Source organism: Lissotriton vulgaris, chromosome 1_1 (assembly GCF_964263255.1).
Source record: "Lissotriton vulgaris chromosome 1_1, aLisVul1.2, whole genome shotgun sequence".
NCBI classification, from domain to species: domain Eukaryota; kingdom Metazoa; phylum Chordata; class Amphibia; order Caudata; family Salamandridae; genus Lissotriton; species Lissotriton vulgaris.
This window is the reverse complement of record NC_141685.1, coordinates 2,020,933,586-2,020,952,989: the sequence shown is the minus strand read 5'-3', so window position 1 is coordinate 2,020,952,989 and position 19,404 is coordinate 2,020,933,586. Positions and strand designations below refer to the sequence as shown.

Below are 19,404 nucleotides of genomic sequence, written 5' to 3'. Positions count from 1 at the left end.
GACCGCCAGTAGGTTAAATATATATATATATATTTTTGTTACCCTTAGTGATGCATAATAACGATTTCAGTCACTACATGAATCATACACTTGTACACTTGCCAAAGGTACAACTTCTACAAGAGGTTTAGGGCAGGGTCCTCAACATAGAGCAGCAGCCGTATTCTTTAATTGGAAATAAGAATACCTTCATACTCTTACTGCTTAGCATGAAGCCTTTGGTCTGAAATTGTAGTCTTTGAGAATCCTGTACCGATTTGCTTTCTGCAAAGTATTGAAGCGGCTGCACACAGACCTCTAGTTTAGGGCGTTCTAGTCTAAGCAGATTATTTCAGTTACATGGTTGACTGTATTGCTGATCCAGAGTATTGGTTGATCATTGGATAATTTGGAATTTGGCCCAAATTCTTCTTTGTCTAGCCCTGTTGGTAATTGGAAATTTACTTTGATGAAGAATCTCATTCTTTTGAGAGCTGAGAAATTGTATTCCCATTTTGGCGAAGTCTATTAATTCAAACAGTCATACTACAATCTTTTTATCAACTGTTATATTTAATGTGATTTTCACAAAGAATGTGTTCTTGCAAATTCATGTTTCATTGAGTTTCAAGCTGGGAGGAGATATCCTTCGCTGTCCTTTCCAAGGGTTGCATACGCCAAAGAAAAATTGTTTATTCTGAATGTGAGAACGTTTGCGTCCACTGAACTAGAGTTCATTTGTGGTCTTTATCTGCAGTGATGACGTACATGCTGTTTTGATAATGTTTTTCAAAGTACATGGTCTACCAGTCCATGGAACGATTACACTTGCTGTACAAGATTTAGGGTTGCTGCTTCTTGCTGCATTTGAGCATTCCAGAAGTCTACTTATTTTTATGGCATTTATTGAAACAATATGTCTACCCACACTAGGCCAATAGTGATGTCTTAATAGTAGCTTGTGAGCTAATAACCTGTCCCATTTTTAGTGTGAATTCAGTTCCTAAAGTAGAAGGTCCATGATCTAGCATAGATAATAATTTCTCAGATGTATTGTTGTAGCAACACCATGAATCTTCTTATTTTTGTGCCAGCCTTCCCCTTCTCTCCCTCATGGCATAGTGCACAGACTGCTTCAATGCCTTCTTTTCATTCCAGCCTTTAACCTCCATTCACATTCTGTGCATGATAACCATTTCGTGTAATTCCCCTTGTATAGATTTTAGCGGCTATGTGGGCTCAGTGTAAATTTTATAATGATCGCATTTATGCCACCTTGCCTTGCAAACTTACAATTGTCACTTTCAGGTAATATGTTTTGACTCAATTTTGTGTTTGTATAGTAACTGTTTTTGATCAATTTAAGTCTATCTTTTGAGTTTACTTAAATGCTTCTTTCATAATGTCTTCCTATTTTCTTTTCTTTGTCTTTTTAGTGCCAAACATTACAGAACCAGACTACAAATCCAAAGACTGGGTTTTTCTCAATTACACATATAAAAGGTTTGAAGGGCTTACACAGAGGGGCTCAATCCCATCCTATATGAAAGCTGGAAAATTGTGAGTGTGCCACAATATGGACAATTCAAACCCAGGAACATTTATAAAGACTCAGGTAGCCATGTCACCAAGCCTCTGTGGCGGCAGCTTTGAATTCAAATAGACACTGTGTGATGTGCACACCGATGCAGAAGAAGAAATTCTACAGGATTGGAATTTCTTTGTCTACTACAGGAATTAGTTGGCAGAGCCAGCTGGCTTTTATAAAAAGAATATTATTTTGTTAACTTTATTAAGCAAAGGTACTGGAATGAATGCTTGCATATCACAAGCCCCTTTTTAATTGCACTGCCGTCTGTGTGTATGAAGGGTCATTGTGTTTTGGTGTACTGTGGAATTCTTGGTACTGTTACTCAAAGAAATCAAGAAGAAGCCCATTTGTTCTCATGCGAGAGCTGTAAACTGTGGATCAGTCATTTGTAAAATTACTGAAGGGGTGATTGTGTAATTTGTAAACCTGGCAATTTAAAATATGAGGTATAGGTCAACTGCAGTAACCAAGTTACTAAAAAGGTGCACCAACGAGCATTTCTAAAGCGTAAGCTTCCAATGTGTTTTTTGTTCCTAAACATTTTTACAGCTCTAGTTTATTGTACTTCTCGTCAAGCATCTATGTTGTGAACTGTCAGATGTGCCATCACAAACTTTACAACAACTGAGCAAATTCTGGTGTGTAAAGTAGTGTTGTGCTCTGCATATTATTGTTTGGCAATGAATCTGGTTGGACTGCTTAGGCAAATATATGTATTGTTGGTAAACTATAAAGTGGGCCCTACAACACTGAATTGAAAATCCAGATCTATTTTGCATTTTTTGGCCATCTTGTGCTTTTAAATTTGAATTACCTGATTGGCAGTTATAATTGCCAGTGAAAATAAACGGAGCTCAAAACTGCTCAGAACAAATACAACTATTTATTGTTGCTTGAAGCGATGGAAACCTAGATCTTTTATTCTTTTTACCAATGATTTTACCACCAATATGTGACTTTGTCTTATTCTAGTCATTGTTCTGCTGGCAATTAATAAGCACTAATTGCAATTAGAAGTGTGAGGAATATGGCACTTTAACACCAATAGGATTTACATTGGAAGGAAATGCACTGGTGCAGAGAAACAATGTAAGGAGTCCAATTTAATGGCTGAATTGGTATGTTATCAGAGCACATATCCCTGCTTCATGATGTAAACATAAGTTCTTCCAAATAGTGTAAAATTTTGACAGCTTTTTTTTCTTATTCTTTTTCTTTCTTATTCTTTTTTCTTTAATGAATTGGCTGGAAATGTTGGGACTTAATGGGGGTGTGTACCAAATTATTTAGTTATGTGTATGTTTAACCCCACAAGATTTATTCAAAGTATATAGATCAGATTCTTTGATATGTTTCACTGGATTAGTGTCCACTGCATGTGCTTTCGCCAGCACTTTGGAGTCCAACTGGCATGTAGTCATTTCAAAATCTTTCCCTTTTAGTCAGTGCTCAGTGAGTAGATGATTCTCTTTCCATCAGTCAATGAGGTTAACTTTGTCTACTAAGTAAATCAGGGTAACTGGCTTAAAAGCACAGTTTTTGCTCACAGTAACTTATTACATTGACTCTAACGCGATGAATTATACACACAGTCCAGTTTTTGTTTTCGTATCTAAAAAGGTAGAGTTAGAAAATAATTTACACATGCATCAACAATCAATTTCTTAGTCAAATATGTCTTTTTAAACATTCATTATGATCCTTTTTTATCTTGTTGCATATTCAGGCAATACAAATCGGACTCACTATATCCCATGAGAAGGGGAACACCCAAAGCAACATTCCATTTTGGCTTGGGTGCTGATTACATAACCCAATTTCACCTTAAACAGTTCAGACAACCCCCCTCTGATCTTGAACAGTTATCAAAAGTATTGAGACATATTTTTATCTACTGCATTCGAATACAGATATCGGTCTATTTTGTCTTTTTGTCTTTATCTTTGAATATGTTCTTGCAATAATACCTTATGAGAGAGGGTTTTAACGCTTACTCATTTTTGCTAATTATTTAATTTTGATTTTCCCTTTGGTGCGTCTACTTTTTCCTGCACCTAGGCTATAATGGAGGTCTTGGAGCATTTGTATGTTTTTTTCTAAAACTAGATTCTAATTTGCATCTTTTTATTTTTTTTCATAAGGGTGTGTTTTTCCGAATAATTTTGCAGGTCGTTCACACTCACAGACTGTTCTTGCTGTTAAGTTTCTGAAGCTTGATGTGTTTTTTCTGCATCTGTGTCTTGTGGTCACTGAACCAAGGTTGTTAAATAGGCTTTAAAGTATTTTTTTAAATAAAGCTAGTAACCTAGTGGTTTACAAGCTGCCACACTAGAATGTTTGGGATCCACTGGCAATGATAAAGAGGGTAGAAGCTGTGAATTAATTAAGTTCTTTTCCAAATGCTTGCTTTTGTTTGACCAAAACATTGATATTCAAGAAGTTGAAATATATATTTTATTTTTGTCTTATTGAAAAGGCTACTGGCCGTATTGGGCCTTACTGAGGATGGTGCATCTATGCCTTTAAAACTGAGGTCATATATAAGTAGACAGTAGAATCATTCAATGTAATAAGTGCATGCTACTTTATCTTATCACTTTTCGACCCTGCCAAGTTTTTCATCTCCTACTATGCTTTTCTGCATAACCCTGTGCGCCTGAAAAGCACTGGTTGGTCACTTTATTGAACTTTTTACTTTTTATCTCTTGGTATGATCTAGGGTCCACCTCCTCCTCATTTCCCTTTAAGCCTTAACATTCAAATAGCTTCTCATTAAGGTCTGATCTCTTAAAATGTGTTCACATTCATCCACCTCCATGAAGCATGTCCCTAGGGGATAGAGCAATGTCATTAAAGGATGGGGGACTGGGTTTATATTCTGTCTCTTTGGAGTATCATTCTGAAGACACACTTTGTCACCTGTAGGTCTATGGGAGAATTATCCGTGCATTCGACATGGCCTTTTAAGAGAAACATAAAATCTTTTTAAAGTCTGGGGAATAAGGAGCAGACAAAGCAGCACTTAATTTTAAATGGCCATTCCTGGTTCTTCTATGGATCCCTAGGTGCAGACGTAAATTGGTACTCTGGATAGTTACTGTGGACTCTTCTGTATGTTTAACTATTCATCCAAAACTTTCATCTATTGTGGATGCTGCTACTGCCTTGAATCTGATTAATCTGTGTTACATGCCTATAATTTCTCATAATAAAATGTTAATAGACTGGCTAGGTCAGCAGAAAGCATTCATAGAGAGGACTATTGAGCTGATATTGGAACTCAAATAGAAATTGTTATTTGTTTTTGCTGATCACTGTAGTGTATGTAGGTGGTGTATGTGGGTGGTGCAGTGCAGTGGTAGTAGCATGCTACCAGTAGGCCAGCTGAGGCAGATATTTCATTGTTCTAAATGCTGCAAGGAATGGCCCTTGGAGGGTTGGGGGGAGGGGAGTGGGTCTGGCAGGCACTTAACTTTGTGAACTATTTCCCTTTGGCAACCATGTTAATAAAATCAAGAAGAGGCAGAAACGTCTGTATATCTCTTAAGCTCAAAAATCCAAATGTTCATTGCATATTAACAGGCCTCGGGTTCATTTTGATGAAGCCTCATTATAATTACCAGTGCAAGTTTCAAGCCTTAATCCTTAGTCAAGCTTCATATAGTTTCACAGAGGGTGGACTCTGATTGCAACATCTCAAGAAACTTTCTATTGGTCTTATCACATCTTCATGATTGGCTCTTAAACGTAGTCTGCTGGTTTCAGATCTTCAGGTACAAACAAAAATACCTTATGTCCATATACCTCTCAAAGATTGGGTAGTATTATAGTTCACTGAGAACAAAGGATTCAAACTCAGTCAGCAGATTCCATAGCATTTGAATGTGTGCTCATTAGATATGATTATTTCAATTGTATTGGTATATTTCAATGTTTGGGTTTGAAAAAATCTATGGTACACTCTTCCAAAGGAATATTTAAATACCTAATTATTAATTTCATTCAAAATGAGAAATATTGTCTTCAATTTTTAGTAGGAATTTTATTTGTACCATGTTGCCATACTTTGCTAGTTTGCTCCTTGCATTTTTAGTTACCCATTCATTTTAATGCTATTTTTGCTTGTACAGCGATTTGATCAACAATTTACCATCATTAACCAAAGGTGATGGTTCACGCATTTGCTACTATTAATGGTACAGCTGCTATCTAGTTGGTATCCGTAGTCTTTAAGAGTCATAATCTGAGTTTTGCTAAGTCACTTTTGAGATTGTTCACGTTGGAGATTTTTTTTTGTTTTACTTGCTTACTCTCTGCAAAAATGGTATTTCTGGATTAAGGTCTTCTCGGCTATTCCTCCTTGCATTACATTCTGGTAGAATACTTTTGTCCTGAGGTTAATCCCAATTTCCTGCTAAATTGGTTTCTTGCATACATTGATCTTTCTGAGAGTTGTGTCATTCTAAGTTTTCTTGCCATTCAATTCTTCACATCTAGAGGGTCTTTCACTTTCGCTCAAACTACCTAGCTTCTGGTGAAATGTCAGCACAACATCTGGGTGTGGTGTCTTAAAATCATGAGCAACCTCCTCATGGGAATTCAGTTACATGTGGTTAGCTTGGTACATCTCTATCCTCTCCTCTGTCTCCGAAGGATTTAAGGTGAATGCTGTGATATCCGAAGCAACTTCTGCTTCTTTCATTACTGCTGGTTGGAGGCCAAACATTCCTGCACAGATTATAATAGCAAGACTAATGAAGTATTTTTCAGGTTGCTTTCCGAGAATCTTTTTTGGGATATGCCATTGTTTCTTCATCTGAAAAGCCTCCTTACCTTGCTATGGAGCTACTCTTATCGGTCTGTGACCGAACCTTCCCCTTTCTCCAAAAAAGTGACTGAATAATGCCCACCTACGAGCTTAACTCTCTTAAGTTGCACCTCAAAGAGGTTGTTGCAATATCTTCCCATTCTCATCGTAACAATGCTTGGCTTTGATTGTCTTATTTCTGCAGGACAGAATGTGCCATAGATGGTAGATGAGTCATTGATTGGGGAAGGCCTCTTTTGGACCATTTAGATGGAATGAGCTGAAGAGCACTGTGCGAACATAGGTTTTGTTTAGAAACGTTGCCTTGCATTGTACATCAATAGTCACCTCTTGGTGCTAAAAATCATCTATAACTCAACCAGGTAATGCTAAATCTGCAACCGCACTACTGCTAAATGAGACAAGATTTCACTGTGCAAAAATCTGGCAATCAATCATCATAAGGTTGAGAATACCATAACTCGTAGTGCTAGAAACTATCTAACGTCCTTTGTTGCGCATGTTAATATATGCCTCCGGTTCATGGGGCAGTCTACCCTTAATGTGTGCAAATAGATCTTGCTTTCTGATTTTTGTGTCCTCGCCGAACAACTGACAGGTCGCAGTGTGATGGTAACCTAAAAGTGTTGGAGCTAGAACAGGCATAGTGTCACTTCACAGCTGAAGTACAAATTGAAGTTAGTTTTATGGATATTCTGGCAAGAAAGACAATCGTGTTTGGTAATATTTGCATAAACCGTAGGTTTTCTTATCACCATGCCCTAAGTAGATCCACTACCATAGTACGCATATTTTGGTACTCATTGATGTATTTAAGACTAAATGTATTCAGAGCTGGCATAGCAGATTCGTTCAAGTTCTCCATTTGAAAAGGTCTGCAAAACTTGCTGATTGGCTTTCTTTCAAGACACAACGTGATTTACAAACTAGCTTGCAACTGGCTAGGCAGATCGAACTTGAAATACTGTATTTTGTTGTTTTGAGGGAACATAGGGGACCATTTACATATCCAGTGGTTTACTTCCCTGTACACCCATATACCCCATTATTCTGCACATAGTAACCATGATAATTATGGACATCAATAAGTGTACAAACATGTTGGATATTTTCCATAACCTAAATTTGAAATTTAATTGTGTGAACTAAAATAAAAGTTGGCAATTCCTATCCTAAACACTAAAATAGTAGCCTTTTGCATTTAAGCATACCTTTGGAAAGTAAGTTGAATAGAGAGATGCTATGTTGTACCGTGCCCTAGTGAAAGTTATAGCACATGAATTGCATTTCACTCTATTACCTTAATTCTACAGAAAAACATTAGTTAGTATTAAATACAAAGTGGTTGGAAAGTGCTTCATGACTTTACACACCAGATATTTTCTACACTGGAATTTGTATCTACTGTTTAAGTGCATTATGACATTGCTTGTTTGTTCTTTTTATTATGAATGCTTTGTTTATTCCTTTGTGCATGTGATGTCATGCTATTCTGGTGTGAATGCTTTTTTATTTTTTCATATATTTTATTTTCGTTATATGATTACCAAAGATGCTGGAACAAAATGGATGGATGCTTTGATGTTAACCATATGAAGTATTGCTTTTTTTACAGCATATTTCGTGGAGTACAATTTTTGATAAGTGTGGAATGTTGTCACAAATCATAAAATGTTTCCTTTGATTTACGTTAACTTATACTGGGGAATTTCATTTTCAGGTGGATTCATTTGTGTAGGTATTTAGGTACAGGAAGGTCAAGCTGGGGGATGTTGTGTTGCTGTAACAAGGGAATACAATCAAAATAATATAACCAGCAAATACATTAAGTCCTGTTAGTTGTAAGGAATATTTGCACTGTTGATTTGCCTTGCTTTAAAGTTGGGTGGATTTTGTTACTCTTAGATGGTTTATTGCAAACCTCAGTTACTGTACTCTAAGTATATAAATGTTCCTGCCTAATCATGTAAACGGAGAGAACTGTGATGTTATTTCTTTGCCCAATGACACTGTAATACTCAAGTCATGTGCTCCTCTTTAAAAAAAAAAGAAATCTCTAGGATTGGAGTCGGCAGTCCAAATGTGCATTCAATTTAATGGAAAAACATATGTTTTTTTAGGAACTGTAGGCTGATTATTTTCTTTTAGAATATATAGCCTCCAGCAGAGCCATTATTGTGTTCACATGTGCAAGTTAATTAATGCCTTAACTTTGCACGCTCACTTGTTCTGCTAGTATGTTTTTGTTTTTATTATTTTTTGCAGAGTATCAGATTGAGGGCTTCCTGGACGCTTTTATAGGTTGTATTTGCTGTTTTACATCACCCTACTCTGTACATATTTCAATTCGAATTTGTAGTAAATTGAACAAAATTTGTATGAACCAAATTGGCAAAAATCAACTATTTAAGACTTTATGCAATAATGTAATTTACAATTTCTCATTTGCTGCAATGCACAGATTATGACACAGCCTTGATTCACGACTGAAGCACCATGTGTAGTGTGCAAAGTTTGAAGATGTTGGTGTCCACTCAGAGAGCTGTGCAACTTGGAGGGAAATTGATGACAAAATATCTAAACATTGCTAAGTTCGTTTTGGCACAGAAAACAAGGCTTTGTAAGAAGTTTCTGACCCAAAGAGTTCCAAAAGATACATTGCCCCTAATTGTTGCTGAAGAAGGTAAATGTATGAGAATGAAATCAACCGTGATGTGAATTTAAAGTGCAGTCTTCCTTTCATGATGCCATCACTTCGCATTATTGACTGAAGAGTTGTTAATCCCAGGGTTGCCTGCTGAAGTGGCACTGGTATTTTCATGTTTTATTTGCTCACAGCAAGAGTTGTATTTGTTTTTTCATTGCGCCCGTGATTTTGGAATTCATGTAATGATATTGAGAAATGCCCAAGATCCCTAGTTATTTGAAGCAATAACATGCAGTTTTCATGAGCTCCATAATTCTGCGCCAAATTTATTACAGGTGCCCCTCGCAGCCTAGAACAAATATTTAAGTGTCAAATACACATTATGTATCCTAAGACTGGAATTTCAGAAAATGAGAAAGCTCTAGGAAAACACACTTGTTTTGTTAATAATGATAAGCAATGTAAAATGAAACCTAGATGAATTTGAAATTATGTTCTTTTTATGCAGAATGCGATTAGTATGTTAAAAATCTCTTGACTTGCACCTTCTATGATTTATCCAACTAGTTTTTAGAGTATCTTATTCCAGAATTGGCTAATATATTTTCATTGCATCAGAGGTAACCTGTTACTGTCCTCTTGGAACCTTATTTAAAGTTTAATTAGTAGTCTTCTGCTAAAAGGATTTGACCTGTTATATCAAATGTATATGTATGTACTGTCACCTTAATCGAAATTGGAACTACACCTGAATTGGCTGACTACTAACAAGAGGAGCTATCTATTGGGCTAGGTTTCTTGAGTGCATTCAGTAAATTGAATAATATAGTGAATTTGAAAGAGGATGAGTTTGGTATAGCCTAATAAAAATTGCATTTAGATTGAATCAGTTGAATGACTGAATTCTAAAAGACATATGGTTGTTATATCAGCTAATTGTATAGTCCTTTCAAAGGGTTTGCTGCACTCTCAAGAGCATTATATTATTCACTTACTTTGGCCAAGATGTGTTCAGGCACTTCCTTCAAAACTTTGTTATTTTTAACATGGGATTTTTGGACGATGGTAATTTAATTTGTCAATTGTTTCAAATTAAAACATTTAACAATCTTGTGCTTGTGATCATTTATCTGCATTGTAAATTTGATTTTTTTTTATTTGTTTTCTCACTTCAATAAAAACCTCTGTTTACAAAATTTTGAGCCCTGAATTGTTAACACATCTGTCTGCCTTTGTGATTTGAGAAAACAGTTTCACTTGTCATTCAATGTTCTGTTTTTGTAGGTAGTCCGGCGATGCTCTTTAATGTGTCCTGAACGGAAGTGCTTGTTCATTTGAAGCACTGCTTACTGTTTTTTTACCTGTGTGATACCTCTTATTTGTAGCCAGGTTGGAAGACGGACATTATAAATACTTTTTGCTCTTTTTGGTGGCAGGTGGTTCATTCACTATATTATGCTTATGCAATTGAAGGAGTCAGTAAAGGGGAGAAGCTATAAGAATGTGTGTCTGGTTAGTGCTCAGTGACAGACTTCTCGTTTTAGTTTCCTTAGACTGGGCATCTGTAGCGATGATGCCCACTGTATGTGATGTCGACAGAGTCCATATAAGCCCTAGCCTGACTTGCTGATGTCAGTTTCTTCCTTTCCGTGCTTCCACACAGATCTGGAGTGCTGTACCTGTGGCCATATTTAGCCATCTCGACATTTGTCGATGACACGGTGTTCCTTTCTCTGGATATTTTCTTGTTCTTGTGAACTACGATGTCAACCCCGCAACTTCATTTTATTTGCATGTGGTGTCTAGGCATGCGTACATTTATTTTTCACAGATTGGCATTCCTTGATATTTTCATCATATCAAAATGAAGTATTTCAAACTGGTTTCATTGTGGTTAAATCATAACCTCTAATCAACGTTGTTTACTTGCTCCGATGCATTTTGGGCTCCCAAGCCCTTTTTCCAGGAGCTCTAAAATCAAAAGGATATAGCATTCAATAGTATATAATAAAGAACTATCTCAAACTCACTACAATGTACAATAGTAACATGAAACGTGATAAGATGTGACCTCATGCGTGTCAAACGGATACGGTAAGTGCGTTAAGTCCAGAAAGTGACGAGTGAAAGAACGACGATTAACGTAAGTGCAGACGGAACACAACTCACGCAAATGGAGTGTCCCAGTGTCTTAACGTTAACGATGCTAAAAAAGACAAGTGACAGAAGTTAGCGAATGGCGTCCCGGCAGGGTAACGCCTAACATAAAGTGGCAAGGCAGCGGTAAACCAACTTACATTATTTCAGAGAGTTCCAAATCTCGATGTTGAGGGTTCAGCGTCCGGAAGACGATTGTGAAAGTAACCGCGGTGAAGGACGTGGAGTTAATGGAGCCCTGATAGGCTCAATAGGTTGCGTGAGTTTAAAGGACATAAAAAAAGGACTGGAGAGTGGTTAATCGGCCATATTGAGGGAGTGGCGTGAAATGCATCGACATGTTTGAAACCCTTGTTAAGCAAGATTTGATGAAAATTAATTACAAAAAGAAAAGCAAAGAAAACATCACCCAGAAAGACCGTGATACCCTCAAAAAAATAGCGGACAATAAACAGATTAAATGCGTCAAAGCTGACAAAGGCGGAGCCCTTGTAGTTTTAAATACTCAAATGTATGAAGACAAGATACTTGAACACATTTCTGATCAACTAACCTACATGAAAATCGACGATAACCCTACCATACAATTTAAGGCCACCCTCAATGGTTTAATTACCAAAGCGAATGAATCTGGAACTATTGATGATAAGACCAAAAGGTATCTGCTTTTAGAACACCCTAAATGTCCAGTCATGTATATGACACCGAAAAATCCACAAAAGCATTGAAGACCCACCGTTCAGACCTATTGTATCCACTAGGGGATCCCTGCATGAACCTGTAGGGAAATTCCTAGATAGATACTTACAGCTTTTGGTCAAGCACATGAAAAGTTATGTGAAAGACCCTACTGACTTTTTATTGAAATTATCTGAAGTACGCGTACAAGCTGAAGAATGTCTGATCTTATGTACAGCAGATGTGAGATCTTTGTATACCTCTATCCCTCACTCTGGGGGTATTGAGGCGATTGAGAAAGCTAACTTGAACAGCGGGATTGAAATGTCCATGCAACAATTTTTAATGGAACTCATAATGTTCACTTTGTATCACTGTTATTTTGAGTATAAAAAAGCACGGTATCTGCAACTATCCGGGATGTCCATGGGCAACTGTGCGACGCCCACATGCGCTAACATCTATATGAAAGAATTTGAAGATATGTATATCTACGGGAACTCCAACTGGACTGACAACACGATCATGTTAGTCAGATACATTGACGACCTGTTTTTCATTTGGAAAAATTCAAAAGGACTCTTACAACAATCTTTAGCTATACTGAACATCATGGATGAAAGAATCCAACTAACATGGCAAATGAGTGAAGATTCCATCACATTCTTAGATGTACAGATTACCAGAACACCGAACGGATTTGAAACTGACCTTTACCGTAAACAGACTGATCGTAATAATACATTGCACTATTCTAGCTTTCACCAGAATTCCTTGAAGCGTCATTTACCTCTCAAATGCTACGTGCTAAACGTATCGCGTGTGATGAAAACACCTCTCACACACGCATAAAAGAAATGGGAACTAGGTTCCGCGAAAGGGGCTACCCACAGACCATCATTGAACAAGCAGAAACTCGTGTGTCGCTAATCTCTCGACAGGAGGCATTAAAAAGAACCACCAAACTCCATGATACCAGGATGGTGCTTGTATCCAAGTTTTCAACGCTCAGCGCGACATACAAAAAAATCATTTTAAAACATTGGCCGATCCTTAAATCAGAACCAGATTTCAATGAACTGTTTTCAGAACCTCCCATTTTTGCATACACGCGAAACAACAATATCAGAGAAATATTATCTAAAGAAACACCAGCATCAGTTGAGGCTAAAGGTACCCGCCCTTGTATGAACTGCAATGACTGTCACAACGTGATTAAAGGAAACAACATCTCTCACCCTATGAAAGGATATAATATCAAGTTGAAAGTAAATGCTACATGCGATTCATCTAATCTGATATATCTACTGAAATGCCCATGTGGCAAGATCTACATAGGGAAAACAGAAAGGAAAATAAAAACTTGCCTTAATGAACATAAATCAAATATACGGACCCGAAATGAAAAATCTAACATTGCCGTACATTTCATGGAGCAAAAACACAGCATAGCTCAATTGAAATTTATGGTTCTGGAAATTATCCAGAAACATTAAGGAAAGGACAATAACAAAACTTTATTGCAGCGTGAAATCTCTTGGATTTATCGTCTTTAAGCGATGAAGCCCTTCGGGCTTAATGACAGAACTGTATTTAGTTGTTTTATCTAATAATTGTTATTTCCTTACAGCTGCGTGGCTTTCTAATGCAATTCTTTCTTTATTGTGGCCTTTACTATTTTTGAATCTCCCTTTCTTTATTGTCACCATTCACGCCACTCCCCCAATATGGCCGATTAACCACTCTCCAGTCCTTTTTTTATGTTCTTTAAACTCACGCAATCTATTGAGCCTATCAGGGCTCCTTTAACTCCACGTCCTTCACCCCGGTTACTTTCACAATCGTCTTCCGGACGCTGAACCCCGACATCGAGATTTGGAACTCTCTGAAATAATGTAAGTCGGTTTACCGCTGCCTTGCCACTTTATGTTAGGCGTTACCCTCCCGAGACGCTATTCGCTAACTTCTGTCACTTGTCTTTTTTAGCATCGTTAACGTTAGACACTGGGACACTCCATTTGCGTGAGTTGTGTTCCGTCTGCACTTACGTTGTATCGGTCGTTCTTTCACTCGTCACTTTCTGCACTTAACGCACTTACTGTATCAGTTTCACACGCATGAGGTCACATCTTATCACGTTTCATGTTACTTTTGTACATTGTAGTGAGTTTGAGATAGTTCTTTATTATATACTATTGAATGCTATATCCTTTTGATTTTAGATCTCCTCGAAAAAGGGCTTGGGAGCCGGAAATGCATCGGAGCAAGTAAACAATGTTGATAAAGGTTATGATTTAACCACAATAAAACCAGTTTGAAATACTTCATTTTAATATGATGAAAATATCAAGGAATGCCAATCTGTGAAAAATAAATTTACGCAACTACTCTAAAACTTTGGAGTCTTTTTTGAAGAACCTACGGTGTGCCCAATTCAGGGATGCACTCATTTTCCTTGTGTGCACTTACTCGCCATTTCTGCATGACGCAGTAGGCTGGGTACGTCTCCTGAAGGAGCACCCTAACAGTTTACCCTTGTTTTTGATCTTCCAAGGATATATTTTGTGCTGTGCACCTCCCCTACCCATTTTTTGCAAGTGTCTAGGCATGCACCATGACTCTTGACAGGTGCCGTTCATGCTTTCAGCTTTGTTTTTTCGTGTTGCAGGAGCACCGCATGACGCTGTTAGCAGTGTAATGGTCGAAGGTCTCTCGTCGGTCACGGTCGTCCTCTTCCTCCGAAGACCCCTGAAGGACCAGCTCCCAAAGTCCATAGTCTGCGCTGTTGGATGGTAAGTAGGCTGTTGGAGTGGCGGTCTTCCCCGACTTTACCGCATACGCACTCTGTCTCTGACTCACCTCCATGCTATCTCTCCCTTCATGCAATTTTTGGTTCTCCGCCTCCCTCTGGTGCGCGTCTTGTAGGCCGGAGAAGCCTTGACTGACTCCAAGCCGGTGGGACATCCATTTGTGTCCTCGAGGCCCTCTGGATCAGTCATCAAATCCATATCGGCTCCGGTGCACTACCCTTCGAGGTTTCACATGTGACGGCAGTGTTGGATCCGCTGGCGCTGACATTGTCTTCGATGGCGCTGATCGCTGCTACTATGTCTCTCCTCCCAGACGCCGAGGTGTTGTCTCTACAATGCCGGTCGGGGGGGGTGGTAGTACAGTTCTTTTCTGGCTACCTTCCATCTCCTTCATACGAGCCCCCTGCTATTTTTCCCTCAGGAGACCGGTATTTTGGTGATGTCTGTGATGACATAGTGACACTCCTCAGCCTCCTCCGGACTTTCATTAGTTATCTGACCTTGGGAGTGCTAGTGCCTTTGACTCTTCCACATTCTCTGGCTTGTTTTCCCCTCCTAGCATCACTACTGAAGCTAACTCTGCTTTCTTCCGGCTTTGGGTGGTGCTTTTTTTCCCCCAAAACAAATTTTTATTGTGTTGTGATGAATATGAAACATTGACATCTGTTCTGTGGACATCCATTATATCAATAGAGAGTAAGAGAAAATAACAAAAACATAATGAGCTTACAACCATTAGCTCGCAACAATATAACATATTGTGCCATATCATACCATATTAGGTTCTCCTTCACCACCGTACGTATCTTATTTGACATTGTCCGCTATAAGGATATGATCACTCAGTTTTGCAGCATGAATCTTTCTGGATTCACTATGCTGTGCCTTATTCCGCCATTTAGTGGTTGGTCCGGAATTGTAGTATTTCTTATTTATTTTTTTGTTGTTGTTGGTGGGCGTTGACGACGTAGTACCGTATGGTGTGAGAAGGTGGCCTGATATGCAGTGCTCACTATTCTAGTGATCACTATGTATCAGTCCAACAACCCTTATTGATGATTGGTTGTAAGTCAACCTTATAGACCAGCTATCCTAGTAGCATGGATACGAGCAGTCTAAGGCTAAAGACTCGAGAGGGCGTGTTAAGCCAGCTGTTATACCACACATATACCCCTTGAACACCAAGTGAAAGGACACCACACAAGTGTTATGAAAATAAACAGTGTATTTATTAGAATCACAACAGCCCTGTACTCTTTATGAGGACAGGGTACTAAGCACAAAACAAAACTCTTACGAAAATACTTAAGTTAGCACAGTATATACAAATGCCCGAGGGGCACGGAAAACCATATACTCTGAAAGTGGAATGCGAAATTACTAGCAGGTAAGTACAGTACTAATAGGCTTTGGAATCGCTAGGACTTGACTATAGAATCGTTAGATTACTTCTAGGAGACCCAGGGGACTCGGGTGCAGAGTGTGCACTCTCACGCGTGATGCGGGACAAAGTCTATGGTAGCTAGTAAATGCGAACCCGACCTGGTAGGAGGAAAACGAAAGTGGATTCTGACCCTTGGATAGTGAGGCTATGCTGGGGCACCGAAATGCCGAAGTTACCTAGCCCAGGGGCTGCAGCTGCATAGGTCTCAAAAGACGTCGGGAATCCTCGTAGACGGACCAGGAGCCTGGAAGAAAGATGCTGGCAGGCGACCAGTGAAGAGAGTTCGAAGTGATCCAAGCCTGGATCTTGAAGAGAGATGACACCTGAAAGCAGAGGGGACCAAGTTCGTGACTACTAGCCAGTAGTCAGGTGGCACCAGGAGGGCACCGGATGGTAGTCACCTCGACTAGGTGAGTGGGCGACGCTGTGCTCTGCAGATCTCACGGACCATGAGGCGTTGTCGGCGACCAGGATGGAGGAGCGAGCTGTCCCACGATGGATGAAGCTGTCGGCGTCGCTGGACCCAGGATGGGCAACAAAGCCTTGGCTAATTCAAGCCCACGCGGTGGACCTAAAATGGCGTCTGGAGTGGACCAGGAGGGTCCGGGGTGCTCCTCTCTTGGAAGGGAGCAAGGGCCAGTCTGGAGCAACCAGACCAGCAGCAGTGATGTCGTCGGGCGTCGTTCAGAAGGCCACAAGCCAGCGGGCTAGTAGCCAAACAACGCGGTGAGCAGCAAAAAGCAGAAGGGCCCCACGCAGATCGTGGAGATGCTGGGAGGCTGTACTTCGGTGCTGGAGCTGCTCAGGGTCAGGGCTTCTCGGACCCCAAAGCACTCACCAGAGGGTCACTCGGCGGGCGTGCTGTAAAGAAGTCGTGCAGTCTTGGCGATAGCCGGTCCCTCGAGGTCTCGTCGCACTCACGGTTCTCAGCTTGGCTGTAGAGGTGAGTAGAGGTCAGAGGTGCCAGGGAAGCCGGGTCTCGTCGAGCTGTGTCGTCGGATTCCTGAGGAAGGACTTGCAGCAGACCGCAGTGTTCTTAAGATGGTGCCTGCGGATGCAGGGTGACTACTCCTTAGTCACAAGGGAGAATCTTGAAGAAGAAATCTTGAAGTCCTTTCGAAGAAAGTCGTGTCTTGATTCCAAAGATGATCTAATTTGGAAGGGGGCCCGCTCCTAACTTTATACTAGGAAAAGGGGCTGACCCGGTGACTTGGTCCTGCCTATGGGTGGGACTAGGAGGGGGGTGGTTACACCCCTCTACCATGCCAGACTTTCCCCAGGCCAGGGGCTGGTGTGCCCCTGGAACTGGTTCTGGCCGGCCTATGCGTAGTGAGCACCGGGGTGCCACTCAGCAGTCACCTTCCTGTAAAGCCCTGCCTACCCAGGATACACAAAACCCTGTCTGGGATGGTGCTAGCACCGCCCCGGACAGGAAACCCTTTGTCCAAGCTCTCCTCGCTGGAAGGACTCCCAGCAGCAGGAGGTCAGACTCATGTCTGTGGTGGTAGCATCCATTTTGTGGAGCTGAGGCTTCAGTTAACTTTAACCGGGGTTCACAGTTACATACATGTCGTGTCCCTCTAGAAGGGTGGAATGCTAACCCCGTCGCCAGAATTGGCGAGGGGTTAATATTCCAATTCGTATGACACCTTACTCGACATGTTTTGATAAAGCAATACCAAAGATAGCATTTAACCGCGAGGATTATAATGCACTTAAGAGTATATGGTATGCGTTATCATGGAACAGCTATTAGAACTTGGTTCCGCAAGCTGCAGACAGGCTCAGCTCATGCCAGAGCACCATCTCACACGATTCCAAGCACTCTGCCTTCAGGATTGTTAAGGCCTGCCATAGGAGTGACTGATAGGAATCTGTGTGTCCATTTTTAGGGTTAGATATAGGTATACTATATCTACAGCAAAGGGTGATTACACGACTCTGCCCCAGCTGTCATGCAGCCAGTTGTGTCAAATTTAGGAGGCCAGCCAGGGGTGGCATAATACATGCTTCAGCCCCTGGTAGGCCCTGGGTACACCTATGCCCTGAGTTACAGGGTCTGATGAGGTGGCCCAGTACCAATTGGTAAATGCACCTAGGGTACATGTTGTAATTTAGAGAGAGAACAGCCAGGCTGTGGGTCTGATTGGCAGGCCCACAGCCAGAGAAAGTCGTAAACCAGTGAAACAAAAGCAAAAAATCTGGGTGATCATAGGATTGCAGACCCTACTCTCCTACATGACCCCCTGCCAAACTTTGGGACAATAAGCTAACCTTGACCAGGTGAGTCTTCTTGTTCTAAGTGGAAATATCTGGAGAGCCCATCGGCATTGCCATGATCAGTACCAGGTCTATGTTCCACTGTAAAGTCCATCCCCTGTAGGGAAATGGACCACCTAAGCAGTTTGGGGTTTTCACCCTTCATCTGATTTAGCCACAAGAGGGGCTTATGGTCGGTCTGAATCTTGAAGTGAGTGCCAAACAAGTATGGCCTCAGCTTCTTCAGGGCCCAAACCACAGCAAAGGCCTCCCTCTCAATAGCTGACCAATTCTTCTCTCTGGGGGTCAGCCTTCTGCTTATAAAAGCAATGGGCTGGTCTTGACCATCAAAATTCAGTTGAGATAGAACAGCTCCCACACCCAACTCAGAAGCATCTGTTTGGACAATGAATGGTTTGGAGTAGTCTGGACTCTTGAGGATAGGTGCTGTGCACATGGCCTGCTTTAGGTCATCGAATGCTTTTTGACAGCCTGCTGTCCACTGAACCTTTTTTGGCATTTTCTTACTTGTCAGTTCATTTAATGGAGTCACAATTGATCCATAGTTCCTGACAAACTTTCTGTAATAACCAGTCAGGCCCAAGAAAGCTCGAACCTGAGTCTGGGTGGTTGGAGGAGCCCAGTCCCTGATTGACTGTGTTTTGCTCTCCAGTGGCTGAACCTGGCCTCCACCTACAAGGTGGCCCAGGTATACAACCTGTGTCTGCCCTATCTGGCACTTGGTGGCCTTGATAGTGAGGCCTGCTGCTTGCAGAGCCTCTAACACTTTCCTCAGGTGGACCAGGTGATCCTCCCAGGTGGAGCTAAAGACCGCAATATCATCAAGATATGCTGCACAGAAGTCATCCAGCCCAGTGAGGACATGATTCACCAACCTTTGGAAGGTGGCAGGTGCATTTTTCAGACCAAAAGGCATTACCACAAATTGATAATGTCCACCAGGGGTTGAAAATGCTGTCTTGGGCTTGGCATCCTCAGCTAACCTGATTT

At 40.5% G+C, this 19,404-nt stretch overlaps 1 protein-coding gene across 1 annotated transcript in view; it reads left to right on the top strand.

Annotated features, from left to right (window-relative positions):
• The window catches only part of STK38L (serine/threonine kinase 38 like), a 339,803-nt gene extending 329,562 nt beyond the window's left edge, over positions 1 to 10,241 (top strand). Inside the window, exon 13 of the mRNA XM_086920198.1 lies at positions 1,416 to 10,241. Coding sequence (XP_086776324.1) covers positions 1,416 to 1,543 — 128 coding nt within the window. The 3' untranslated portion in view covers positions 1,544 to 10,241. The remainder of the gene's footprint in view (positions 1 to 1,415) is intronic.
• The last annotated feature ends 9,163 nt before the right edge of the window (positions 10,242 to 19,404 follow it).